Raw genomic sequence first — 26,719 nt, 5'->3', positions numbered from 1 at the left:
CCACATTTTATAATTGTACAAAATTAACAAAAATTGAATGTCAAAAAGTGACAGAAATTGGTGAGTTATCGTTTAGTGGTTGTATATTATTAACTTCCATTGATTCTCCTTCATGTGTAACATTAGGAAATAGTTGCTTCAAAGACTGTCAAAAATTAACAGAAATAAATTTGCCAAATGTCAAAATTTTGCCAGCATCATGTTTCGAAAATTGTGATTCTATTTCGGAACTTACAATGATTTCAAAAGTTGAACAAGTTGAAAACAGATGCTTCTTTAACTGCGCTAATTTAGAAAAGATCAATTTACCAAATTGTCAAACATTTGGCAGTTTTTGTTTTGAAAATTGTCAAAAACTGAAATTTGTTGACTTTACAAATTGTCAAATTTTTGGTGAAAGCTGTCTCAATCATTGCGAAAGCTTAGAAACATTAAAGCTCGGTAACTTAAGAGAAGTTGGAAATAATTGTTTCAACAACTGCTTGAAACTTAAAGAAGCTGAATTTCCAAGTCTAATTGTTTTAGGAGAAAATTGTTTCATGTTTTGTTCGAATTTAGAAACAGTTAAATTCCAAAAATTGGAAAATTTGCCATTGAATACTTTTGACAAGAGTTCAACAATTTCTCTTTTAGTTTTGAACGGAATCAAAACATTGAAAACAAATTGTTTGGGAGAATTGTTAAATGTAGGTAAATTAGAATTAAATAGTTGTGAAACAATTGAAGATAATGCATTGAATGGATCAACAGTTAATGAAATATTGATTCCAAATGTGAAGAAGATTTCAAAATCTTCATTCCAAAATTGTCAAAATTTGAAAGTTTTAGAAGCTCCTCAACTCACAGAAATTGGTGATTATTCATTTAGTAACTGTAATAATTTAGAAAGAATTTCTTGTGACAAATTATTAACTATTGGTAATCATTGTTTCGAAGAATGTTCTAATTTGAAAGAAATCAATTTACCAAACGTTCAGAAGATTAATGATTCATCATTCAAGAATTGTAAAAATCTTGAGAAAATTATTTGTTCCAATTGTGAACTTTTAGGAAATTTAGTATTTGAAAATTGTCAGAAACTTAATGAAATTCAATTTAACAATCTCAAAGAAATTGGAGATCAAACATTCCTTAATTGCAACAATTAGTTATTGTTTCTCTTCCTTCATTGACAAAAATTGGATATCTGTGTTTTCTAACTGTAATTCTATCACAACAATCAATTTTCATAATCAATCAATTCAACACAAACTTCTTAGAAAACATCAATTCACAACATCATATTTCATTATATATAGATTCACTTGAAACATTACCAGAACCAAACTATTTCAATTTACTTGAATTTGAAACACTTTCTCTTAACTCAATCGAACGCATCTCAAAATTCGAAAACTCATTAATTCACTCCATTTCGATCCATAATGTTTTGATTATTGAAAACTCCACATTTTATAATTGTACAAAATTAACAAAAATTGAATGTCAAAAAGTGACAGAAATTGGAAATTGTTCATTTTATAATTGTCATGCACTTGAAGAATTGCATCTAAATAGTCTGAAAAAGATCATTGGACAAATGAATTTCTTTGGCTGCTCATCTCTGAAATTAATTGAGATGCCAAATCTTGAAACTGTTGATGAACATTACAGTGATTATTTTGATGGTTGTTCATCATTGAAAGAAATTTCATTGGGAGACAAACCCCCAAATAAATTTGGAAGCCAAACTAATTTCTCCCAAATAAAGATTAATCTTCCATCTAAGAAATCATGGGATAATTACGCTAGCCAATGCACGCAAACATTCGTTGGAGAAAATATTTGGTATGGATATAAGACAAAGACTTATAACACCAAGAAACTTTCTATTTTCTTGGTTATAACTGTTGGAATTCCTATTTTTATAGTTATTCTTATATTAGTTATTGTTTATGTATCAGATCTAAGAGAAAGAAGAATTCGTTTGAAGCTAAGACCACCACAACTGATTCTCTTCTCGCTACACCTGTTTTAATATAAAATAATATGTATTTATCAACTTCAATTGAAAAATTCTTTTATAACTAAAAATTATTTATTATAGCTATTTTTAAATTGCAATTGAAATAAAAACAGCAAAACTAGATAAACCTGGTAATGATGAAAAGCTATTCTGTTTGCATGATATTTCTCTTTCTGCGCAAATCTCAGCAAATGCAATATCTGGGATGCCACGTTCTGAAAATTTACTGCGTTTAGTTTTCATACACTGAACAGAACCGCATTTACGAAGTTTTGTACAGCCATCAAATGCATCCTTCCCAATGGTGGCAAGATTTGAAGATGGAACATATAAGAACGAAAGGCTTGTGCAGTTTGTGAATGACATGTATCCAATATCTGTGAGCCGATCTCCGTAGAAGAGAACTCGAGTCAGATACTTGCTTCCCATGAAAGCATAGTTTCCAATGGACTGCATTGTTGGAGGAACAATAAATGTCGTTATTCTAATTGATGGAAAGAATGTGATCAAAATTGTCTCGTTGACATCAGTCAATGCACCGTTGTTGTAAGTGTGATTCTCACTATTCGACTTTACTGTGTTAAGACTGTCGCAGTCAAAAAATGCACCGCCATATACATCTCGTAGTTTGCTGCCTGAACTTAGAGTTATCATAGACAATGATGTGCAGCCTTTGAAAGCAAAAGAACGAATTGTATCAACTGTCTTCGGAATTGTGAGTGAAGTTAGGCTGATACAATCCATAAAATACTTGCTCTCAATAGTAGCAATACCATCATTCAATGTGAGATAATTCAGCAAAGTACAGTTGTTGAAACAAAGTTCTGGAATACTTTCGACAGAGATTTCCACATGGGTGAGTGAGCTTGATTCGAAACATCCAATTCCGACTTTTGAAAGAGTGTGGGAAACGTCGAATGCGCTAAGTCCACTCATTTCGAAACTAGACAATCCAAGAATGCTTATCGCAGTGTTTTGGAATCCGATATCACTGATGCTGAAACATCTAATGAATGCGTAATCTCCGATGGATGTTATTGATGTTGGCAATTGGAATTCACTGAGCAAGAAACAATTTTTAAAACAATAATTAGGAATTACACTGATTTTGTTTCCTGTGAATGTTACTGTTGTTAATTTATTACAAGATTCAAAACAATTTGTGCCAAGTGTTGTCAAGCTGCTTGGTATTGTAATCTCAACTAAAGTTGAACCAGAAAATGCATTTCCTTTGATTTCTGTCAATGAATTTCCATCAAACGTTAGTTTCTTCAATTTTTTCCCTGAAAATGTTCCTGTTCCAATGATCGTACACTGTGAATGAATTTTAAATGAAGCCTCTGAGTCTTGGCCAAAATGGTCAGTAAGTAATGCATTTCCTTTCGAAAATAGCATGTCATCTACAAATAGAAAGTGATCGTTATGTGATGTATCTATTTTAAGAAAACATTGTTTGAATACAGCTTCACCTAAAGTTGTTAGAGATGCAGGAAATGTTAATTGCTTCAAACTAACACATCTATCGAAAACATAATTTCCTATTGTTGTCAATTTTGGTGTAAAATTAATGCTCTCTAACTTATAACAAATTGAGAAAGCATAGTCATCTATTTTAACAATATTATCACTTAAAACAACTGACTTTAATAATTCACATCCGTAAAACATTGAATGTACTACTTCAGTTGCAGCTGTTGGAAACGTAAAATTTGTTATATTTGTTTGGCCTAAGCAAAATCTTGAAAATGATATCGGAGTTGAAGGGAGAATTATATTTGTTATTGGCACTCCACGAAAGCATGAATCTGAAAGCTTGGTTATTGTTGATGGAATGACAAAAGTACCTGTTAAATTTGGAGAAACACTGTAAATTGTTGCTTTATTATCTGAGAAAATTATCAGTCCTTCTGATTGATATATTGGATTGTTTTCATCGATTTCGATTCTTGACAATTGTTTGCAATTTAAGAATGAAGCAGCGTCTAATGATGTTAAGTATTGTGGAATGAAAATATAAGTTATCATGGAGCTTTCAAAGGCGGCATCTAGTATTCTCTTTAGATTTGATGTTCGTTTTATAATAATTTCACTCAAAGCTGCATGGAAGACGGAACCATCATCAGCGGACCATGCATCAATTGTCTCGACGGTATCTGGTAATGTTATCGAAACTAAATTTGAGTCAGCATAAAAACAACCTGAACAAATTGCAGTAATTTTTGGAGGCATTTTTATACTTTTCAAATTCATGCAATTAGAAAAAAGGGAATTATTTAAGGACAATAGTTGTGTGCATTGTTCCATGTCAACTCTTTCGAGTGATGAATAGGAAAAACACCATTTACAAATATATTGAATTTTACTAGAAACATCAGAGAAAGGGACAGACTAGCCCATTGTCACTTTTTAATTTAGCAAATGAACGCTTATGGAGTGGAGTTTTTGGGTAAATCTGATTTGCTTATAAATGAAATAAAATCAAAAGAAACCATATTGGTATTATATTATGCAAAAATAAATGATCTTACTTAGTACTTTTAAAGTTAATTTCAGAAAAAATTTGACACAATGGTATCCGGCACATACAAGTGGTGTACAACCAAAATATAAGTTGGTTTAAACATATATTGCTATATCTCATGATCTTACTTAGTACTTTTAAAGTTAATTTCAGAAAAAATTTGACACAATGGTATCCGGCACATACAAGTGGTGTTCAACCAAAATTTCATATCCCTAGTTTTACATTTATGTTTAGTTTTATTTCACCTAATTTTCAAAGATCATAATTGAATTAGATGGCCAAGCTATTCAAAACACGACCAAGCTTATCAAAATAAGACCAATATATTCAAAATTCTTTATTCTTTCAAATCATTTCATTTTAATGCAGATCCAAGATCACGAACTCACATATATCGAGTTGCTTAAGTATGGAGTGCAACAAGAAATCCAAGCAGGTTGTAGTTATTCATATAAAACTAGGAAAGAAAGAAATCAAATCCAATTTAATTGTAAGTGGCTGAATTGTCCATGTCGCTTCCTTGTTGATACACTTCCCGATGACAAGTACCACATACGAAAATGTATTAACACCCACAATCATTCTGCCCCTTTTCCAAACAAATCACAACAAATTACATCATATTTTTATAGATCTTATTTAACAAGATATTTTGAATCAAATCAAGACCGTGTTTACGCACAATTAAGGTGTTTCAAAGATCTTAATATCCCATTTGATAGTGGGATCATTCCGGAAATGTTTCAACAATCTACAGATGCTTTAAAAAAGTTTTCTAAACGCCTTCATGCAATCAATACCCGTTTCTCAGCGGATGATGTTACATCTCTTGCAATTTTTGTCGACATGGTTAAGAGTCATTCTCCAGATGATCTCATCGAGTTTATTCACGAGCCAGATCGTATGATTTTCTATTACGCCCCATTCGAAGCAAATGCTTTTTCACATCAAATACAAACTTATCACATTGATTCCATATAAGCTCTTGCGCTCTCGCATACCATTTTATGCCGTCACTGGCAAATTCGCGGAATCAATTGTTTTTCCGTTTTTGTATTTTTTCGTTTGGCCCGACACAAGTGAAAATATACAAGTTTGTCTCACAGCATATTTTGGCTCCATCAATCGCGAACCATCTTATTTTTCAATGGACTGCGCACCTCAAATCACAAATGCTGTTGAAACAGCCATCCCCTTATGCCAGATCATTTGGTGTGGCGTTCATGTGTTGCGCGCTGTCATGAGAAAGGCTGAAAAGTTTCAAGATCGTTCCAACTTCGAAACTTTCTATAACTTAATGAAGTTATTGGTCTTTGGTTCTGAAGAGGAAGAAATTGATCCTGATGAAGTTTACAACAATTTAGAAGAAATTTTAAATGAGGAACCTGCTGCCCGTGAATATTTGACCGACAGTGCGCCATCATCTTGACAGGTGGATGCTTCGCTATAGAAATGAAGGAGATGGAACAAACAACATCTCGGAATCACATTTCAAGGTTTTGAAGCACCAGTACTTCCCAGAAAGGCGAAATCTTCGACTCGATGAACTTGTCATCGAGTTATATTCCAGTGTTGTTCCTTCATTCCTGATTAAGTTGCAAATTAAAGGTCTGGATTCAGAGAGAAGTGTTAAAGTTATCAAAAAAGTCACAAGAGATTTCGAAGAAATGACACAATTTAAAAAAGTCGAATGCATCAGTATGCTTGAAGCTGTTCAGAAAGGTCTGAAAAATGATACACTTGATCCCAACATTGTTTACTCAACATTAAAAATATTATTGCAAAGAAAACATTTGATTTAATAAACATTTAATTTATTATAATTAATTTTTTATTACAGTATAGTAAAAAATGCTATAAATAAATTATTATATTTTATTAAAATGTGACTTTTAATAGTAAGTGAATAAAATAAATCAGGAATTGGGAAAGAAATAAGGTTAATTAAAAATAATGAAAATTACAAGTTTAAGGTTAATGAAAAAGTGACAATGGGCGAGTTTGTCCCCCACTCGAAACATCAAAACGAATAGATTTGAGTTTACTTCGGCATTCTTTGAAAGGACTAGATAATTGATTAGTTCCACCTGAAATGTCAACAACTGAAGTTGGAATTACAAAATCTGCGCTTAATCCAGCTGGTGCACGTGTTAAACGGCTATAGTCATCTGAAAATTCAACACCTTCTTCATCAAATCGATTACAAATTAAAAAGAAAATTAAACTCATGGAACTAAATTAACTTTCATCAACGAAAAATGAAAATAATACAATATTATGGTTTCAAAAGACAAAGTTGAGATGTAGAGATGTGAAAACTTAAATTTTATAATCCCTGGGATGCACTTTCTTCGATTTTTTTTTAATTTTTGGGATAAATTTTGACATCTTTTTTTTGCTGGCGACCCCCCCGTTTAGGGCATCAAAAAAACATGTTGTTTCGTTTCAAGATCGGGATATGTTGTGAACCCGACTTCTTTCATTAATGAAGTGATTTCTTAAGTTGAATAAAAACAAATTTGATTGAAATTCATACAAAATTTCTTTTTATCATTATTATTTAAGATGCTTTTTTATGTTGAATTGTTAATTTTTTTATTTCCACCTGGGATATTTTGAATTGGGCTAGCCCAATCAAAAAAAAAAAAAAAAAAAAAAAAAGGAAGTGGGGCTTCCAGGCACTTCGTGCCTTCTAGCCCTGAAGTTGATGAGTATAATGAAGTTTTTTTTTTTTCTTGGGATGGCCTTCCGGGCACTTCGTGCCCTCTAGCCCATAAGAAATTTTGCCCAAGACCCAAGAGGAGGACCGAACCCCAGCCGGTGACACTTTTTGTGTCGCTTTTTCACAAATTATATATGTTTTCATGTTTTGTCAAGACTTCTTCGTAAATGTTTTGTCAAGACTTCTTCGTAAATGTTTTGTCAAGATTTCATCGTAAATGTTTTGTCAAGACTTCTTCGTAAATGTTTTGTCAAGATTTCATCGTAAATGTTTTGTCAAGACTTCTTCGTAAATGTTTTGTCAAGACTTCTTCGTAAATGTTTTGTCAAGATTTCATCGTAAATGTTTTGTCAAGACTTCTTCGTAAATGTTTTGTCATGATTTCTTCGTAAATGTTTTGTCAAGACTTCTTCTTCGTAAATGTTTTGTCATGATTTCATCGTAATGAGCGTAAATGACCCAAAAATATAATTTAGGTGAAGAGGTGAGATGTCACCCGTTTTCTCACCTGTTTTCTCACCTCTTGAATTTTCATGATTTCTTCGTAAATGTCACTTTTTATGTCGCTTTTCACAAATTATATATGTTTTCATGCTTTGTCACTTTTCTGTCACTTTTCAGGTAAAAACATTTTTATTATTATATATAAATGAATTTTACAAAACCACCGTTACCGTTCTTTGGAAATAAGAGTAAATGTAAAGATATTATATTGAGAGAACTTAAGAAACTACCGAATGGTCTAACATTTGTAGATTTGTTCGGTGGAAGTTTCTATATATCCCATTTGTGCCATATAATATTCCCAGACTCAAAGATTATATGCAATGACTTCGACAACTATATGGACCGTCTCAAACATATTCCAGACACTAACATATATTGAAAGAGTTAAAGAAAAGATTCAGATAGGTAAGATGGAACGTATACCATTAGATAAGAAAAATATTGTGAGAGAGGTTTTGAAAAAAGCAGAATATATAGACTGGATAGTATATCTGCTAGACTATATATAGTGGTTCTATAAGAGTTCATGACATTGAAACACTTATGTCAAAAGTTTTATATCTTAACTATACAAATGTTTTCAAAGAGGACATAGAAAAATATATTGAGGGTATAGAGTTTGTGAGATGTTATTGGACAGAGTTGTATGAAAAATATAAAGACAAGGAAAATGTTTTCTTATAGTGGACCGCCGTTCTATAACACATGGGATTTTCAATACCAAGTAGACTGGACTTTGAGAGACTCTTTAGAAACTTTAGACGTTTTACATAACCATCCATGCTTTTACTTTAATCCGATAAAAGTGGTTTGGAAACCGTTATGAGATGGTTAGAGGACATACATGACTATGAGTTTATATATGACAAGATAGAATATGAGAGAGGTCCTATAAACTGGAGAAAGTGTCACAATAAAGAAATTTTATTAGTAAGTAAATGTGGTTTGAAATAGGACTACTTGTTTTAGGTTTTTTCCATTGTGTCATTTATTTCTTTGACGTGGCAGAAAAGTACAGAGAATATGAAGATGAACCAATGCCTGCAAATGTTCAGTATATGTATCGTAAGAGATATTTTTATCTAATATTAAATGGACGCACAGAACTTAGCGAATGCACAGCAACCTGGACAACCACAACCCAGAGAATATTCCAAATGAAGTTAGAATACAAACTGCAATGGCAAACTATGGTCAAGTGCCAACAGATTGTACAAATGCAAACTGCCATGTCAAATGACGCTGCGTTAGGTTTGCCACCATGGTAATGCAAATATGAGATGGAAAGAGTTTTATACAAACCTGAAGTGGGATATAAACAACTTTATGCAGATGACGCGAACACAGGAGTTGACCCAGAATATGTTTTTCTACCAGAGGAGAAACAGAATGTTGAGCTCCAGTTAAAGAATGCTATGGAACTCAACAGGAAACGTAAAGACTAGGCGGACATTAGATTTTTACATATAGTAAAATGGGTTTCTTCAGTAAGATAGGAAACTTCTTTCGAAATGTTGGAAGAGGTATATGAATGGAATAAAAACCGTAGGAAGAGGAATTTGGAACGGAGTCAAAAATATTGGTAAAAGAGTAGGTCAGTTTGTTGGTATTATACCTAAAGACCCTGAACCAGAAGAGCAAGCTCTGTTATACAACAGCCTGAACTGCACCACAGTCTAGTTGCAACCAAATCAACACCTCAACCGTATTAAAAAATTATATTTTTACCGTTCGATAGTAGTTGTATATGAAACTAAGTTCTAAGTAAAACGCATGGTATATGGAATTATTCTTTTTCTTCCATCTGTAGTACCATACTTGAAAAGTCTGAAATACTTCCACTCGGCGGTTCATATAACTTTGTGGTTTTCGTAAAAGTATTTGCCAAGCATAAGAAAGAGTTTTGGGCGCCAGAAAATGAAGCATGAACAATAATAGCATCTTGGTCGAAAACATTTTCATATGTTTCCATTAGGGTTTTCGACTTCATAAAAGTCTGGGTGTACTGGATATGCGCAGGCTGATTTAACATTCCTCATAATAATCATGCACCAAGTTGTTATATTTTGTAGAAATATAAACGTTTTCTCCAAGGTCTTCTATTTTATTGATTTTAACAGTTGCATTTTTCCTGTCATAAATAATATCGGAGATGGTACTCTCCTCGTCAATGTTATACTGGTTTGCATATTCGATATAGATATCGTTTATTTTTTCTTGAAAAGCTTGAAGAGTTGTTTCTAAGTTTACAAGCAAACTAACTTGTAAAAGTTTTCCCTGTTCAAATTTCTCATACATACGTTTTTCTTTGTTATAGTATCGAACTTCAAACCGACCGTAAATGGAAACCATGTATGGCTTCTGAAATGAACTTCATTCTACGAAAGCCAATAGCTTTTGTGACAGATGGGTCTCTTAGCCATCTTAATGGGTAGTCAAAACGATAGCCTTCATGCTTTACGGTCTCTGTCTCAAACTTTTGACCGACATTAGTAAAAAGTTCATCTAATGGTTTAGTTGTAGCAACTCTTGAATTTTCTTTTTCTATTGAAAGCATATTTTATCTAGAATAAAAATGTCGAAAGATATTGCTTCCATAAGAGAAATACAACACAACCGACAACTCATTATGCAAGCTCTAAATAAGAACACAACAAACTTTTCAAACTACTCTAAGATATCTGAGTCATTGAAAGAAGGAAACTTAAAACTGACATTAAACCCAATGACAGATGAGTTTCTGTTTCAAGACAAGAAGAACAATACTGTCTGTATAAATCCAACAAAAGGAACTTTAAACGAGAAACCTATAAATGAACTTCTTTTGAAAGCAGATGTTGACAACAAAGCTGACAAAGAATATGTAGACGATGCAATAGCAAAAGAAGAAGAAAGAGCTAACAATGCTTATGCAACAAAAGAACATACTCATCCTGAACTAGCAGACAAAACATATGTTGACAATAAAATGTCAAGTGAAGTGACAAGAGCTGAAAACGAATATTCTAAAAAGACTCATATACATTCTATATCTGAAATAACAGACTTACAAGAAACCTTAAACAGGAAAAGTGACGTTGGACATACACATACCATTGCAAATATTGCAAACTTACAAGAAACATTAGAGACAAAAGCAGATAAAACATATGTCAATGAAATATACCAAAGTTTAGTTGGAACAACAAAAAATATTGAAACTATTGTTGGTGACTTTTCTATCTATGAAGAAAACAAATATTTTAGATGGGAGTTTGTACAGTCCTTAAGAAATGGTATACGGTGTAAACTCATTCCGAAAAATAACAATGAAATGTATGTAAGCTATATAAAGAACGATGGTACACAAGTTAAAGTTCCATTAGACAACAACTGCTACTTAAACTTCTATGGAGACGAACAAAAGAAATATTTAAGAGTTTATGAAATGGCAGATATGACATTGCCTGACCCAGCTCCAGCACCATACTATTATGACTATGGTGTTGACGTCAGAATACTACACGCAGACCCAAAAAAGCAAACATTCTATTTAGATTTTTATAGATATAAAAGATATAATGCAATAGAAAAAACGAGAATAGTATACTATTATACAGATGACAGAAATAAATATTATAGTCAAGACTTTACCTACCCTGAAAACATAAGATTATATTATAAAAAATATTCTGACACAAACCAGAAGAAACCTGAAATAGTTGCACTATATTTTAAGTTCAAAAGAGACAATCCTATATTATCTCATATGTTTGATTTAATGAACCCAGTAGGTTCTATTTACACGTCAATGGAAGCAAGAGGTCCTCAAGCAATGTTTGGTGTTGGTGCATGGGAACAAATAGTCGACAGGTTTTTGTATTGTGCAAACTCTTCAAAGGAAACAGGTGGAAGTAAAACGATTTCAGGTGAAAACCTACCTGCACACAGTCACTACATAGATTTAAGTACATCTCAAGCAGGTTGGCATAAGCATAGATATTGGGATTGGTCAGGAATGACAAAAGGTAAAGGATATGATGTTAAAGACGACGTTAAGTTTGCTATAAATTGTTACTGGGATGACACGCAGGGAGATGGAAACCATACACATCGCGTTTCAGGGTATACGCAAACAACGGGACAGAGTAAAGACTACATGCCACCTTACATGACAGTTTACGCATGGTATAGAATTGCTTAGTCGTCATTTTCAACTTCTTTAGCATATTCGTCAGGAGTTGTCTTATATTTGTTAGGAACTGTCTTTGAAAGTATACCACCTTGAACTTTGACAAGTTTGAAACGAGGTCTGACAATAGTAGTTTTATCTTCTGCTTGCAGTCTGTACATTTTGCCATGTTTGCCTAAAACTTCATAATATTCTCTTGTATACTTTCTTCTATTTTTACGAACACGAATGCGAGTACCTGTCGAGTTCCATTGTTGTCATAGTCAATAGTATTTTCATATGGGTCGCGTTTAGGTATTTCTATTTTTACTTTGTCACCTTTCTGAGGTTTGAAGCCCGGCATTCTTTCTTGTTTGTCTCTTTTGACTAAATTATTAAATATATAGTCTTTCTCTAAGTCAGGGTTGTTTTTCATTTCTTCAGGGGAGTGGTTTCCCAAACCTTTTTGTTTACGGCTATTGTAAATATTTAAAACTTGTCTCATCTTTGCCATGGAGAAGTGTCTATATTTGTCGTCATATGACATTTCATTTGCTTCACCACCTTGTGGTTGGTTTAAGTCTCTTAACATTTTTATACAACCGTCAATGACACCAAGAGCAGAATGGTTTTGGTCGACAATGAAATATTGGTTTACATTTTTTGAACGCAGATAGTTTTTTATCGTCTGATTTGAAAGAACTTTCACAGTCAGATGTTAGTTTTGTTGGATTGTATTTGTCAACGAATATTGTCAAAGCTGCTAAGATATCTAAAATTATTTTGGACTGTAATGGTATGGCTTCACAGTATCTTGTGTTTTGACCGACAAATATTAGCCAGTATGGTGGTCCATCTTCTCTATACCTCGGAATGTTTTCCAAGATATCCATAAACCAAGCATTTTGTGTTGAACTAAAGATTTTTACCATGAGTGCTTTCTTTGTCGCTTTAGAAACATAGGGGTCCTTGTTTGGATTCGTCATTTTTTAACCCATAAGAAATGGGTTTATTTGGCGCGTTAGCAGGAGTTGCATCCAGATTTTTACCCGCAGTGGGAACAATAGCCAGAGGTGTATTTGGAGTTGGAAGGAAGATTTTGAGTACATTAGGTATACTGAAAGAGAAAGCACAACCTATTATACAAACTGTACAGAAAGGTTGGGAGGTAGCACGAGATGCAACAAATCTTATTCCAAATCCTGAAACAAGAGGAAAAGTTCAAGGATGGATGGACAATGTAGGAAGACAAGCAGGAAACTATTATAACAAAGCAAATGACTACTATAACCAAGCAGGACACTATATGGACCAAGGTGAAAGATTCTTTAACAGAGGATATAACCATGCACAACAGTGGGTAAACAATAACAAACCTCAACCGCCTCAAACGTGGGGAATGTAAAGTTTTTTACTGAGATGAAATGAACAATACAGCATTGAGACAAATGGGTTCAAGATGGATTTGTCGGCTTCCAGCAGTTACACAACGTGTTTGTCAAGTTCTTCCTATACCTCAGGAAGTTTTAAGACCGACTTAAAAACAACACAACCAGTTGAAAACAAACCAACTAAAATTTTTTACTGAGATGAAATGACCGAAGAAGTTGAAACGGTAGATTTGACACCACAAACAAAAAGTTCAGAACCATTGTCAAAACCTGTCAAAGAACTTACAGATGAAGAGAAAAATTCAATAATAGAAAGTGCCAGGTCTGGAAATACAACCCTAACTATAAAAGTCACTTTTCATAGAAATGGAACGGCTAGTATCTCAAAAAGAAACAGACTCTCACAAATAAAATATTGAAGTCTGAAGGAGCTTTCGAGACAACAGATGGAAAAGTTTACTTCACTGACCAAACAGTTCATTATAGAACATCTCATTGACTTAGAGTCGAAATATTCTAAACTTTAAACAACAAAAAAGTTGAAAGGAAAACAAAAAACAAATGGCATATGATATTTATGAAGATGTTGACGACACAAATGTTCCTGCAGGTGGGGAAAAATCAGAGAGGAACGAAAAGTGACGAAAAACGATAGAAGAAGAAAAACCAAAAACTGAAGATAAACCAAAACCAAAGTTTAGTTTCCAAACTAAACCAAGTCAACTTCATTAGCTGGTATGGGTTGGCGTCAAAGACTATGGCAGCAGGTGGTTATGTAAAGTAAAGAAAAAAAATATTTTTTTATTTTTATAAAAATGCCCCCATATAGAATGGATAGAAAGTCTGCTAGAATAAAGCAGAGTTGCAAAGATATGGTTGGAGAGTTTCGAAGAAGTTTAAATATAAGAAAGGAAGACCATAAAGTCTATGACAAACTGGCTGGTCTTAGCTACGAAATGGATTTGGAAACAGCACGTGCAAATTATCCAAACAGACTAGAGAGGTTAGAAGAAGAACGTCTTATGAACATGCCTTTCGATGTTAGTGAACCTCAAGTTGAAGGACACGACGGCTTTGCCAGATTCTACTGGAAACATGACGAACAATTCATCCTTTGAGAAGGAAAAAAGGTAGTGCAGAGGATGGTCATGCTCCCATGGAAAGAACAAGATATGCATATGAAAAGTATCGTGAAGTTAGAAGTCAAATTACATCTGGTCGAACCTTTACAGTAAACTTTGACGAAGGAAAGAACAAAGAAGGCTTCATGGGTGTACTTGCTGCCATACAAGACGGAAATAAGAAAGGATACAATCTCAGATTGACCATAACAGATTTGGATGGTCACATTTACTATGCACATGGCAATGTCACAACAGCTGCAATGCTTCTTGACGCTTTCAAGACTACAAAGAGAGAACAAATGGTTGACTCCGACTCAGACATTTTGAATGCAATTGAAGGAATTGCAAGTGTCAAGTTCGAATGGTACCAACCTAACCCTCAAGCAGTCAGACAACATGCTGGATACTTCCCGTTCAGAAATAAGTCTGACATTAACCTGACAAGGTATGGAATTTACAATTCAATTGAAACAATTGTCAATGAACCTTGTATTCTCACATGTCTCAGGAACTCTGGTCTTGTTACAGATGAGAAGATGAAGTATCTTGAGTCATGTGTGAAGACAAGGTACATTCTCAGAGGTCAATTGGCAAAAATTGCACCGTTGGCAAATGTGAATATCCGAGTCAACATTCCGACTGAGAAAGGTTCTTCACACGACGACTATGTTGTTGACTTCAAATTGCCATGGTTGAAGATTGTACTTGTCCACAACCACTTCATGTTGAACGAAAGTCTTACAAACCCATTGTTCGGAAAAGGCAAGTGCAACATTGTCAGAGCTGTTAACATTCTTTTCGAGAAAGGCTTGTTGGAACCAATTCCAGATGACAAGCTGACAGAAACTTTTGTACCAAAAGACGAAACAAACTTTTCATTGTTGGTAAGACCAAAAGTTGTTCCGGACAAGGTTATAGCACAAAAGAAGTACACAGTTCCAAAAGGAGTTGGATTGTTCGGATACCAACCTGAACCAGAAGAACTTCCAATGAGGTTGCAAGAACTTCAAGATGCTATAAACAAACTTCCATTGAGACATCCAATTGACGTCAAATTGTATTGGAGAGCATCTGAGTTAGGTCAGAAGGTTTTATATGAAACAGGTTGCTTCGACGATGTTTATGAGATAACAGGAGAAGTTTCTCAGAAGATAAGAGACTCACTTGAATTTCCACAAACTGGACCAATTGGTTGTGACAAGTTCGACTCAAACGAAAAAATATACTATGTCGACCTTAACGCTGCATACATGAGGTTTGTCCAATATATCCCGACTGGAATTCCAAACGAAGATGGAGAGTTCCCAGGAAGGAACTATACAGTTGGAAAAGTCATACAACAACTGTATGATATTAGGAAAGCTTCAAACCCCAAACTTGCAATGACACTCAAATTGCTTATGAATTCGACATGGGGATATTCCATTAAAAAACCTCAAGAGATGAAGAGTAAACATTATGAGAAGGTCGACAACTTTGTTGAAAGGTTTTTCCTTTGTTTTGAAGTACGAATTCACTCAAGGTCAAAGTGGCTTAGTAACCACATTAAAACCTATTGTCGAACATTGGTCTTACCCTCAGTTCGCAAAGGCAGTCCTCGACAACTACAACAAATTCTTCTCCGAGGTCAAATCCAAAGTGAAGGTTTACTATGAGAACATTGACGCACTCATGACGAACGAAGAAGGATACAACAAACTCATTGAAATGGGAATGGTCGGTGAAAAGATGGGCTGTTTTAAGCTAGATAAGGTATTTTCCGAAGTTCATGTCCTCTCCAAGCGTAAGTATTGGGGCATACTTGAAGACGGCACAGAAATAAAACATTGCATGAAATAAAACATTGCATGAAGTAAAAACGTTTTTAAAACCATATATTTTTACATATATTAAATGCTTCAGGTTGAAAGAATACGGTGGAGCCAAAAGTGGCTCGACCTCAAAACAAGCATTTTATGAGCTTACAAAGGGTGTTATGAATGAATTCAGCAACATACATCCTGACCTCGTTCATTTTGTTGCTAAATTCAGCAAAAATAATGTTTAGGTGAAGAGGTGACATCTCACCCGTTTTCTCACCTCTTTTCTCACCTCATGAATTTTCATGAATTTCATCGTAAATGTTTTGTCGAAACTTCTTCATCGTAAATGTTTTGTCGAAACTTCTTCATCGTAAATGTTTTGTCAAGACTTCTTCGTAAATGTTTTGTCGAAACTTCTTCATCGTAATGAGCGTAAATGACCCAAAAATAATGTTTAGGTGAAGAGGTGACATCTCACCTGTTTTCTCACCTCTTTTTTCACCTCTTGAATTTTCATGAATTTCATCGTAAATGTTTTGTCGAAACTTCTTCATCGTAAATGTTTTGTCGAAACTTCTTCATCGTAAATGTTTTGTCAAGACTTCTTCGTAAATGTTTTGTCGAAACTTCTTCATCGTAAATGTTTTGTCGAAACTTCATCGTAATGAGCGTAAATGACCCAAAAATAATGTTTAGGTGAAGAGGTGAGATTTCACCTGTTTTCTCACCTCTTTTCTCACCTCATGAATTTTCCCGAAATAAAAAATAAAGTTAGTTTTATTTTTTTATTTTTTTTTATTTTGTATAAAAGACATGATTTCAACAATCGGCACAACAACAGTTCAAACAACTACAGCACCAAACTCGTTAGTCATGAATCCAACATCTATGTTGGTAGAGATGAAAAACTTCATTCCTTCTTCATATACTTTCGAAACAAAAATCCAGAAGATAAAGCAGGAATTGTTAACAAGTAATTTAGACTGTACCGCACAGGATGAAACAAATGAACAGTATCTTTATGAAATGCAGGACATTATTGACCATTTACCCAAATTGCCTGAAATTCAGCAGCAAAAACTCACTATTCCCGAATTTGACGAAATTGAAGTCAAAGCAACTGACTCAGTAGAAATAAAGAAGTTCATACGAAAGGTAAATTATGAATTCCTTGGTTTTCATTGCAACCATAAGGTTATGGACAAAGATTGCGACATGTTATATAAGAACATCTCTGACCTTTACAAATCTGAAGAATTTAAGACCTACGACAACTTTGTTTCATTAGTTGCAAAATGTGTATGGGAAATAAGAGATAAAGATAGTAGGGGTAAGGTATGGAATGAACAGATAAGACCCGCTATGTTTGAGATGAAGAGAGCAATTGACGCCTTGGTTGTTTTAGCAGGTAAGGTTTCAGAATATAACGCAAAAATGAATCCGCAATGTTCTAAATGTAAAGCAGCAATGAGGAGATATAACTACTCCGTCAAAGAGATAGAACGTATGCGAAACGACTATGCAGACTTAAAGAAAGAAGCAGAAAAACCAGCAGAAAATAAAATGGATATGTTAGAATTTCTGAACAAAAACTATCCAACAGCAGAAGATTTCCTATTATCTGACGTCAAGAAGAAGTATAAAGAAACTTTCGGTATCGTTAAAACATTCGATATCCTCAGCGAAGAAATAGAAGCTACAAAACTGTTTAGGATTTCAAATATACATCGTACAATTCATGTAAAACGCTTATAAAATAACAGGTGAGAAAAGAGGTGAAAAAACAGGTGAAATCTCACCTCTTCACCTAAACATTATTTTTTGCTGAATTCAGCAACAAAATTCTGAGTAAAATAATTTTTAGGGCATGTGTCAAACCGTTGAGTTTTCACAAAATTTAAAAAATAACTGGGGTGAAAAATTAGGTGAAAAAAGAGGTGAAATCTCACCTCTTCACCTAAAATATATTTTTATTGAATTCAGCAACAAAAACAGTGAAATTTCTCTAGACTGACTTCTTTCGGGGTCGCCAAAACTCTTTATTTTTCAAGCTTGACTTTTTACAATTTGAACTTTGTTTGCGTAGATATGAATTCTGAAAGAAGTATGAGGGTCTTGTATGACTTTATACTTCTCCCATAGTTCATGTCTGTCAAACTTACCTGCCATGGACTCTTTCATAAGTTCCATGAAATCGTCTTCGGACAATCCGGGGAAAAGTACAATATCAGTAAGTATTCTCTTTACATCCTTACTTAAACTCTTTGCTGTCTGTACACAAATGACAACTGAAATGTTAAAGTGTCTGAGCTTCTTAAGAATTCGACACATGTCTTGTTCTCTGTTCTTTAACAAAGGATGAGAAGCAAAGTCATCTAAAATAAGAAGACATCTATGAGGGTATGTCTTCCAATCGTAAGATTGCAATTTCTTCGAAATGTATTCTATCTCTTTCTGTTTGTTTCTGAAGTGTTTCTTCTCTAATATTCTCTGCATTTCCTCATTTGGGTCTTTAAACTTAGAATTTATATACTCATTTATAGCATTATACTTCAAAACTCTTCTTTGGTACTTCTTTATCCAATCTAACAACTCAGTATCCTTTATACATACTAACTTAGACTTCTTTATAATATCTTTGAACGAATTGACGGTTTTGGTCAAATTGACCAGAAGTACTACAAATGACTACTAACTCATAGAATGGGTTCTTCTCATCTAGTTCTTGTTGTTGTGCAGCCATTTTAAGATAAGTGAAAGTCTTACCCGACCCAGGTGGTGCGATTAGACCTGTTATACCATTCTGAGCAAATAAGAACTTGTCATGTATAGGCTTTATCTGAGCATTTTCCAACTTCCTCTTGTTCTTATTTAAAACATTCTCAAATTTCTTGTCAATGTCAGCAAACTTTTTTTCTAACATATTTTTAGAAAAATTAAAATTTTTATCTTTTTGAAAATGTCGAGCGATTTCGCTATCTATATTCGAGACAAACTTTTCGACAGCAAAACATCTGTCGACCATAAAATCTTACATAGTGTAAACAAGAAAGGTGAATTTGTTCTAAAGTTCTGTTTCTGGGAATATGACAAGAACCATAAAACATTAAGCAGAGCAGTCTTAAAATTTGTCAATGACAGACTTGTTGACAGAGATGACGCCGATTGGAAAGATGAAGTCCAACAAAAGTTCTTAGAATGCAAAGAAGACACATGCGCTGTTCTTGAAGATGAAATAGAAAACAGAATAGATGAGCTATTAAAGGACAAAGAACTTTTACATAAATATGGTTGCGCCAAATTTGACATAACTCCACCAGAGAAGAAGAAGAAGAGAGAAAAGAAAGAAAAGAAAGTAGAAGAAGAGAAGAAAGAACCTGAACCAGAGAAAAAGAAATTTGACATGTAAAAATAAAATTTTATTTTTAGAACATTTCTGGGTCAATGTCAATGTTCTCTTCCTCTTTAGGAGTAAACACTGGCTTAGACTCTAAAATCTTTTTACCCAATTTACCTTGAACTTCAACTATCTTAGACTCATAATATTCATAGTCGTCTGCTTTCTTTGGTTCATAAGGTATAACAAGTTTGTATGCTTTACCTTCTTCGAGTTTTGAGAACTTTCTGTCAAAATTTTCTTTGACTGTCAACATACCGTCAATGTATAAGTCTTCAAAAGTTGCACCACTTTTTCTAACAACAGCAAACTTAACTGGTGCAATGTTCCAAATTTTGTCAAATGTAGACTTTTCAAAATTGTAGAAGTAAACATTCAAATATGCGAATGGAGCTAACTTATCTTTGACTTCTGTCATGTACTTATTTACTGAGATGAATTTTGCCATCTTTTCTATCGGATAAAAAAAGATTTTTTTTTAAAAAAAACGTTTTAAAATGGTATGCCATATAGCTTCTTGAATTTGTTAAGAAGTATTCGAACGTTTTTTCCATCTGTATCTCTAGCGTTTACATGAGCATAGCCCGTCTTAGTAAAATATACTTGTAATTTCCTATAGTTTACGCCGGTATAAAGGTAGAAAGAGTCCTGTTCTTCGCTATAGTAGTAAAACTCAAACGTATGCTTGCCATAGTCTGTAATTTCAATTGTTTCATCTTCTAGTTCGTCGACAAATTCGAATACAATATCTCGAAATTTGCCTATGTTCTTATTGTTTTCAGAACATGTGACCCAACGCAAGTTCTCAAGTCTATTGTCGTTTCTTATATGGTTTATATGGTCTACAAGAGGTAGATTGTTAGGGTTCGGTATAAAATGAGTTGCAATGACAATATGTTTAAAATAGTGTTTTCCACTCATCTTCATAGTAGTATATCCGTCATTTCGCTCCCATTCGCTTAAAACTCTTTTTGTCTTTTTGTTTCTGACTTCAAATGACTCACAACAGTGAATTTCATATTTCTCATCTAACAAACAAGTTTTCCAACAGTCTTTTCCAACAAACTCAGCGTACATTTCAAATAAAATAAAAAAAAGATTTTTTTTAAAATTTACTCATAAAAATTTTTCTTTGTATATACGCCGTTCTGTACGTCTAAAAGACTTTTGACATTTGCCAAGAATGTTCGTTTAGACGCTGTCATATAACCATATTCTTGACAATATTGTTTATATTCATCGTACAATGACCTTTCATCTAATGACACAAAGTCAGTTTCATCTATGAACAGTTCATATACACTCTTGTTTGCTTCTAACAATGTTTGTCTTTCTTCGGTATGTGGAATTTGTCTTGGATTGAACTTTGAAATATCTAATGTCATAAAATATGAGAACAAGTGGTTGTAAAAGTCAGATGTCAAAGTTTCTGCTAAGTCGTCAAAATATTCTGTATCTTGCATATGAGAATCTGACGTTCTGACAACTACATATCTTCTGTCAGAACTTTCTAACTTCATCGGAACAACATTGTTTGAAACCATAATGAAGTTTGCAACATTTTCACAAACTCTTTGGTCTTTATATTTTCTTTCAACAACTCCAACTTTGTCTGTTATAAGACTCTTCAAAGCATCTGAGTTTAAAACTTTTGTTGTATCTATACTTTGAAGTTCATTGCAAACTATAAGTTTCATATTCTCTATTGAGGAGTTAAACTTGCCACAGATGTTTTCTAAGTTTGTCATATTCGGATTCGAATAGCCCTCTAACAGTTTGCATAAGATATCTGTAAAGAATGTGTTCTTACCTGTTCCTTGTTTTCCAATTATAATGAGAGCAGTTTCATTTTTAGCACTTGGATGTTGTAAGATGTTTGCAAACCAACATAAGATATACTCATAGACTCTTTCGTTTCCATTGCATATAATTTCTTTGACATGGTCTAACCAAGCTTCTATAATATTTTCTTTCCATTCTACTTGTTCGTATTTATATCCAGTGAAGATAGAATAGAAGTTTGGAGAAGGTGTATAGAACTTTATACCTCGAACTGAAAAATCTTCTAACTTTGACAATAAGATATCCCAAGCATCTAACATCTTCATGCCAACTTGTACGACTTTTATTTTCTTAAGTTTCTGTCTACATTCTTGTTCTGAAACTATTGTTGCTCTTGGTTTGTTAAAGACAACATCCCATTCTTTCATGACATAACATTCTGGGGCAGAGTCAACATAAATGACTAAACGTTTCAAATTCTCGACTGCTTTGTTATAGTCTCTAAATGGACACATATTTCTGAATGCTTGGAAGTCATAAAAATCTGAAACATCTATTCTGTACATTTTTATAAAAATAAAAAAAATATTTTTTTTTATTCTTGACTTTGTTGTTGCATTTGTTGCATTTGTTGTTCTTGAGCTATTTGTTGTTGAAGTTGTTCTTGTAATACAATACTTTCACCGGTTGCATCTTCCAATTCGAAACTTTCTGCCGTCATTGACAAATACATAGGACATAAAAGTTTTACAGGAACAAAGTTTGCGTCAACTAATGTCAACGTTTACTTGCCAAAGTGTTTGAGTTCACTAAGGTTGAAAATTCTGCATTCGAATGAACAATAGGCAAACCAGCAGAGAAAGTATTGTTTTATACGCATAAGTATCTTTTGGTCATAATAGTTTCTGTCGACATTCGAATAACACTTTGAACCTAAGTTTGAAACAATATATAAGATTGGTGTGCTTAATGTCAATGGAATAGACATTCCTTGTATGACACCTTTTCCTGTTATAGGAAACTGTTGGTAGTAAAAACCAGAAATAAGTTTTGTATTATAGCTCATATTGTTTATAGTAAACTCAGTCGGACATCCAAACATAATGAAACCTGCTCTAGTTGCAGCACATGTTACATCCGTCCTTAAAGTATTAAATAAGTCAACAAAACCTGTTGGTGGTATATCTGAGTAAGTATCTTCAAAGGAGTATTTTTTACCATTCACAACAATAAAGTCTTCTGGTGTCAAAAGAGCAAAACAGGCTTTAGTCGTCATTGTGTTTAAGGTTAGTTTACAATATCATCCTTGAGGACTTTGTAAGTTTGTTGTTATAGAATTATATGACTCAGGGTTTTTAGTCGTAATAGTATAAACCATTATGTCTTCTGCCATTTACTTAGCAAATAAATTTTAATGAAATGTTGTGGTCGTCAAATATTTTTATGACGTCTGGGAAACTATACTTTAAGTTCAACGTTTCACCTCCTTTCATAACGTATATCTTGTCAATGACATTATATGAAACACCACAGCAACTAACGTCGGGTTCTATTTCTTTGATGTTTATATCGTCTGCCTCTGTCAAAAGTTTCAATAGTTCTTTCAAAACTTCATGAGGTGCAATGACATATGAGTTCACTTTTACAGGGTTGTGTTCGACCAAGTTTAACATTATACCTAAAGCTTGACAAATCTTCTCCTGAGTTTGAAGTTTGTCTTTCAGTTGTTGGTAGTCGTTTCGAATATCTGCAACAGAACTTAAGTCTCTGCTAACTTCAGGATATGTTGGTTCTTTTACAGGAACAATTGTTATACCATCTTCGTCTTCGTATGGTTTCCCCACTTCAACATCTCTGTCTTTAACATTGACAACAACACTTTGACTGTTTGTTTGAGTTGGTGAATTTAACTTCACATCTGCCACCGCCATTAAACCTTTTGAAACACTTACGCTTCTATTTTTCGGAAATGACATTTTACTTAGAATAAAAAGATGGACGTATTCGGATATCTCTTCGAATTGAAGCAAAACAAGGTTTATACTCACAAACAATACAAATACATTGACAGAATAGTTCTTTACACAAACAATGGAAAATGTTATAGAATAGCAGTCTTTGCTGAACCAAAATATTTTCATAAAGCAAAGAAAGTTGGTATAACCGAGATGGTGAAAGTTCTTGACGTTGACAAAAATATAACAACAAAACTTACAGATATTTCTAAAGGTAAGTTTATCTTACAATATTATGTCAAAACTGGCGTACTGTCAATATTTGACGGAGAGAAGTCAGTTCAAGAACAACTTACTGACCTGCTGCCAAAATCTGCTCGATGGAAGCTGTCGTTATGCCAATCTGAGGAGCCCCAGCAGGTTTCATCGAACGAATCTTCAAAAGAGCATCTTCCGTGAAAAGTGCTATTGGTTTTGTAAACTTCTTTGCTCTCAATTCATCTGGACCGTCTCTGTCACCAGTATATTGTATTTGTACAGTACCAACAGTTGAAATACCACCCATAAAGTCTTCTGAGTCAGCAAATGGAATGCCAAGCCAAAAGTTTGAACGGTCTCCATTTGTATATTGAGTTTTTTGACCTCCTGTATGAGTCCATACTTTCACATATGGCATAATAGAACTTTGCATTTCAGGGTTAATGGTTGTTGTGAAGTTGTTGTTAAAGTTCATAGCATCTAATGTCAAGTTGTATGACCTCATATCCTCAACTGTAAGAATATTCTTCTCTTGGATAATATTTACCATCTATGTTTATATGATATTTAATACCAGGGTTGTAGAAACAAGAATAGTCATTTATAGTTCGTCTGAACAGTACAAACATAGTATCTGCATGTTTCATTGCAGTTGTTAAAGCAATATCTGTTCTTGCACCTGGGTCAGCACTTTGGTTTCCAACTTCACCTGCAAAGTCTTTGACAGATATTTGGTGTATAGGGAACATAAGTGGAACTGCAATATATTTGGCAGCTAAAGCATTTGAAATATCTGGGTCCAACATATAGACTGCAAGTCTGCTTTCTATTCTCTTGCATTCAAATTTTTCGCATGTGAACTTAACTGGGTCCCAAGCAGTTCCAGCAGCATTGAAATAATAGTTTACTTCATTGTTGAAGTTTGAGAAACCAAAGTCTAAGTCAACTTTGTCTTTGCAAAAGTCACAGAACTTGGCTCACCAGTTCCAGCTATAGTAATGCTGAATGGGTCTTGTGTTGGTGCAATGACTAAGTTATTTTTGCTTGGAGTAAGTTCAATAGAAATTTTTCCTGCCCAGTTTGGCAAGTATCTTAAAAACCTGAAGATGAGGAAAGATGACAAAGGAACTCTAAGTTTCAGTTTTACTTTAGTGGCAGCAGTTCCATCTGAACCAGAAAGGTTAACATAAACTCCTGGAACGTTAGGGTCAAGTCTTCTTATTTTCTCAATATTTGCATACTGGTCTGTTTGTTCTCTAGCTTGTGGTTGTACTGAGTTTCTCAAAGCGAAACCATTCATAGTTTGCCCATGTTACTGTTTGAACTAAGTCAGAGTTAGAATATATCTTATATCCCATGAAAACTTCTGGAGCATATTGGTATCCGACATAGAAATTCCATTGCAACCTTTCTTGTCAGACAACTTGGCAGAAGGTTTTATTTCAATGTCTTGTTCCACGTATAAGAATGAGTTGTCAATAGAAATAATATGAAACCTGTCGCAAGCAATATCTACTGTTGTTGAAGAACCTTCTCCAAACTCACCTACGTTTCCATAAGAAACAGCAGTTGTATATTCGTAAGTTCCAGGAACTATTTCTGACCTTCTAATGGCATTGTCGCATTCGTTATACCATTCGGAAACATTTCCGTTCATAGCATCCAAAACTGTTGGCGTTATATTCTGAGCGGCGTACATTTCATATGGGTAAAAATATAGAATAGTTGGATTTATATATCATAATAGAACCACTCGGACCAAGCTTTACTTTCTTCCTGACTGAGTTTTTAACTCTTCTTTTTCCTTCATTGCCACTACTTTCACTAGATGAAGTTACTTCTTCACTACTTTCACACTTTGTTCTACTCTTCTTCTTGGTGTCGCTTTTTGGTAACTTGCCCTCTGCTTAAGTTGTTGCATCTTTGCCTCATGTTCACCTAGTATGTTGTAAATTTCCCATGTCCTTTTTGCCTTTGGGCTCTGGTCGCCCATCTCAGGTAACCTATATCCTAGAAAGATTTTGTCATAGTTTGTATTTGAGTCTTCGCGTATTGTTTTGCATGACTCTTTCCTGAGTTTTCCGGTTCAAGCTCCTTCAAACAGAGCTTGTCCATATGGAATAAGCTCGTTTCCAAATATATGTTTTTGTAGCCATTCTGGTTTTTTCCATGTTACCAACAATATCTTTTGTGAATGGGAAAGCTTTTACCCAATGTTTCAGTCTTGCGTCATTTATTTCTGTAGTTTGTTTTATTTTGTCAAGGAACATGTTTTTCAATACTAACATTTCATTTGGTACTGTCCATTTGAGTTTTCTTAAATATTCATCCCTTCTCGGTTCATTGTCTGCAAAGTAAGTTTTTATGACATTTTGTAAACTTTCGTTTGCAAGGTCATGTACAATAGGTTCTCTTCCTTCTGTCTCCCTAACTTTCTTTCTAAACTCTTCACCAAATATACCATCTCTATGGTTCTGTGTAGTTCTTTGAGATAAATGTTTAGAACGTCAGGTGTTATATTTCCATCAGCCATGTTCATTTCATACTGGTCCAAAATATCTGCATCTTTCATATCTTTCAATGGCATTAAAGCCGCGCTGAAAATACCAGCTATATCTGGTTCACCATTCACTTCCATTGCGTCTACAACTTCTTGGAATTGTGGTTGTAAGTTTATGAACCACCTATCCGGGTTAGCTTTATGACCCCATCTCATTGTAGTTCCATCGTCTGCAGAAACAAAAGTAGGTTTGTTTCCATATTGGTTAGGTTCTGAATGAACTTTAAACAATGTTTCATTTCTATATGTTTTGGTGAAATTTAACCTTTTATTTTCACCGAGTTCAGCCAAAGATTGAACGTTATATGGTCGTAAGTAAAAAGGATTGTTGTATTTGCGTACACTTTCTTTCAGTTCTTCCATTCTATGCTGGATATTTTCATCTGATGTTGGAGTCTTTTGTATGTCGGCGAACATTTTTCGATATTCTTCTACTATGTCAGCCGAATTTTTCTTAGACTCTTGGAAAGATTCCATATTCTCCGCATACTCTTGTTGAGGGTCAAGATTTTTCGGCTGTTCCAAATCTTCATCTAGTTCTG

General features: G+C 34.0%; 9 protein-coding genes and 3 pseudogenes across 12 annotated transcripts, besides 2 other annotated features; 5 read left to right on the top strand and 7 right to left on the bottom strand.

Moving 5' to 3' along the window:
* Window positions 1–236: 236 nt before the first annotated feature.
* On the top strand, window positions 237–1,058 carry TVAGG3_0721230 (surface antigen family; the record flags this gene model as incomplete). The annotated part of the gene is made up of 1 exon (XM_001292035.1): window positions 237–1,058. A coding segment is annotated over one exon (822 nt), but the record flags the coding sequence as incomplete, so codon positions are not given.
* A 3,321-nt stretch (window positions 1,059–4,379) lies between these two features.
* Window positions 4,380–6,543: a mobile genetic element.
* Window positions 6,544–10,765: 4,222 nt separating this feature from the next.
* Window positions 10,766–26,390: a mobile genetic element.
* On the top strand, window positions 11,549–11,941 carry TVAGG3_0721210 (phage tail repeat-like family; the record flags this gene model as incomplete). Its single annotated transcript, XM_051244125.1, has 1 exon — window positions 11,549–11,941. One exon carries the CDS (start codon window positions 11,549–11,551, stop codon window positions 11,939–11,941), a length of 393 nt encoding a protein of 130 aa, XP_051090712.1.
* On the top strand, window positions 15,548–16,262 carry TVAGG3_0721200 (annotated as a pseudogene). The gene has a single exon. A coding segment is annotated over exon 1 (715 nt).
* Window positions 17,039–17,766, top strand: TVAGG3_0721190 (organellar and viral DNA polymerase type B; the record flags this gene model as incomplete). Its single annotated transcript, XM_051244124.1, has 1 exon — window positions 17,039–17,766. A coding segment is annotated over one exon (728 nt), but the record flags the coding sequence as incomplete, so codon positions are not given.
* On the bottom strand, window positions 18,555–19,148 carry TVAGG3_0721180 (annotated as a pseudogene). The gene has a single exon. A coding segment is annotated over exon 1 (594 nt).
* TVAGG3_0721170 (uncharacterized protein) lies at window positions 19,185–19,515 on the top strand (the record flags this gene model as incomplete). The annotated part of the gene is made up of 1 exon (XM_051244123.1): window positions 19,185–19,515. A coding segment is annotated over one exon (331 nt), but the record flags the coding sequence as incomplete, so codon positions are not given.
* On the bottom strand, window positions 19,651–20,070 carry TVAGG3_0721160 (protein of unknown function, DUF4108 family; the record flags this gene model as incomplete). Its single annotated transcript, XM_051244122.1, has 1 exon — window positions 19,651–20,070. The coding sequence occupies one exon, from the start codon at window positions 20,068–20,070 to the stop codon at window positions 19,651–19,653; it is 420 nt and encodes a 139-aa protein (XP_051090709.1).
* On the bottom strand, window positions 20,115–20,543 carry TVAGG3_0721150 (His-Me finger endonucleases family; the record flags this gene model as incomplete). The annotated part of the gene is made up of 1 exon (XM_051244121.1): window positions 20,115–20,543. The coding sequence occupies one exon, from the start codon at window positions 20,541–20,543 to the stop codon at window positions 20,115–20,117; it is 429 nt and encodes a 142-aa protein (XP_051090708.1).
* Window positions 21,451–21,555, bottom strand: TVAGG3_0721140 (uncharacterized protein; the record flags this gene model as incomplete). Its single annotated transcript, XM_051244120.1, has 1 exon — window positions 21,451–21,555. A coding segment is annotated over one exon (105 nt), but the record flags the coding sequence as incomplete, so codon positions are not given.
* TVAGG3_0721130 (protein of unknown function, DUF4106 family) lies at window positions 22,919–23,380 on the bottom strand (the record flags this gene model as incomplete). Its single annotated transcript, XM_051244119.1, has 1 exon — window positions 22,919–23,380. A coding segment is annotated over one exon (462 nt), but the record flags the coding sequence as incomplete, so codon positions are not given.
* TVAGG3_0721120 (protein of unknown function, DUF4106 family) lies at window positions 23,712–24,050 on the bottom strand (the record flags this gene model as incomplete). The annotated part of the gene is made up of 1 exon (XM_051244118.1): window positions 23,712–24,050. One exon carries the CDS (start codon window positions 24,048–24,050, stop codon window positions 23,712–23,714), a length of 339 nt encoding a protein of 112 aa, XP_051090705.1.
* TVAGG3_0721110 lies at window positions 24,526–25,316 on the bottom strand (annotated as a pseudogene). Its single transcript has one exon. A coding segment is annotated over exon 1 (791 nt).
* Window positions 26,391–26,719: the final 329 nt, after the last annotated feature.

The sequence above is a fragment of the Trichomonas vaginalis genome, chromosome III (genome assembly GCF_026262505.1).
Source record: "Trichomonas vaginalis G3 chromosome III, whole genome shotgun sequence".
In the NCBI taxonomy this organism is placed as follows: Eukaryota; Parabasalia; order Trichomonadida; family Trichomonadidae; genus Trichomonas; species Trichomonas vaginalis.
This window is presented reverse-complemented; position numbering and strand designations above follow the sequence as displayed.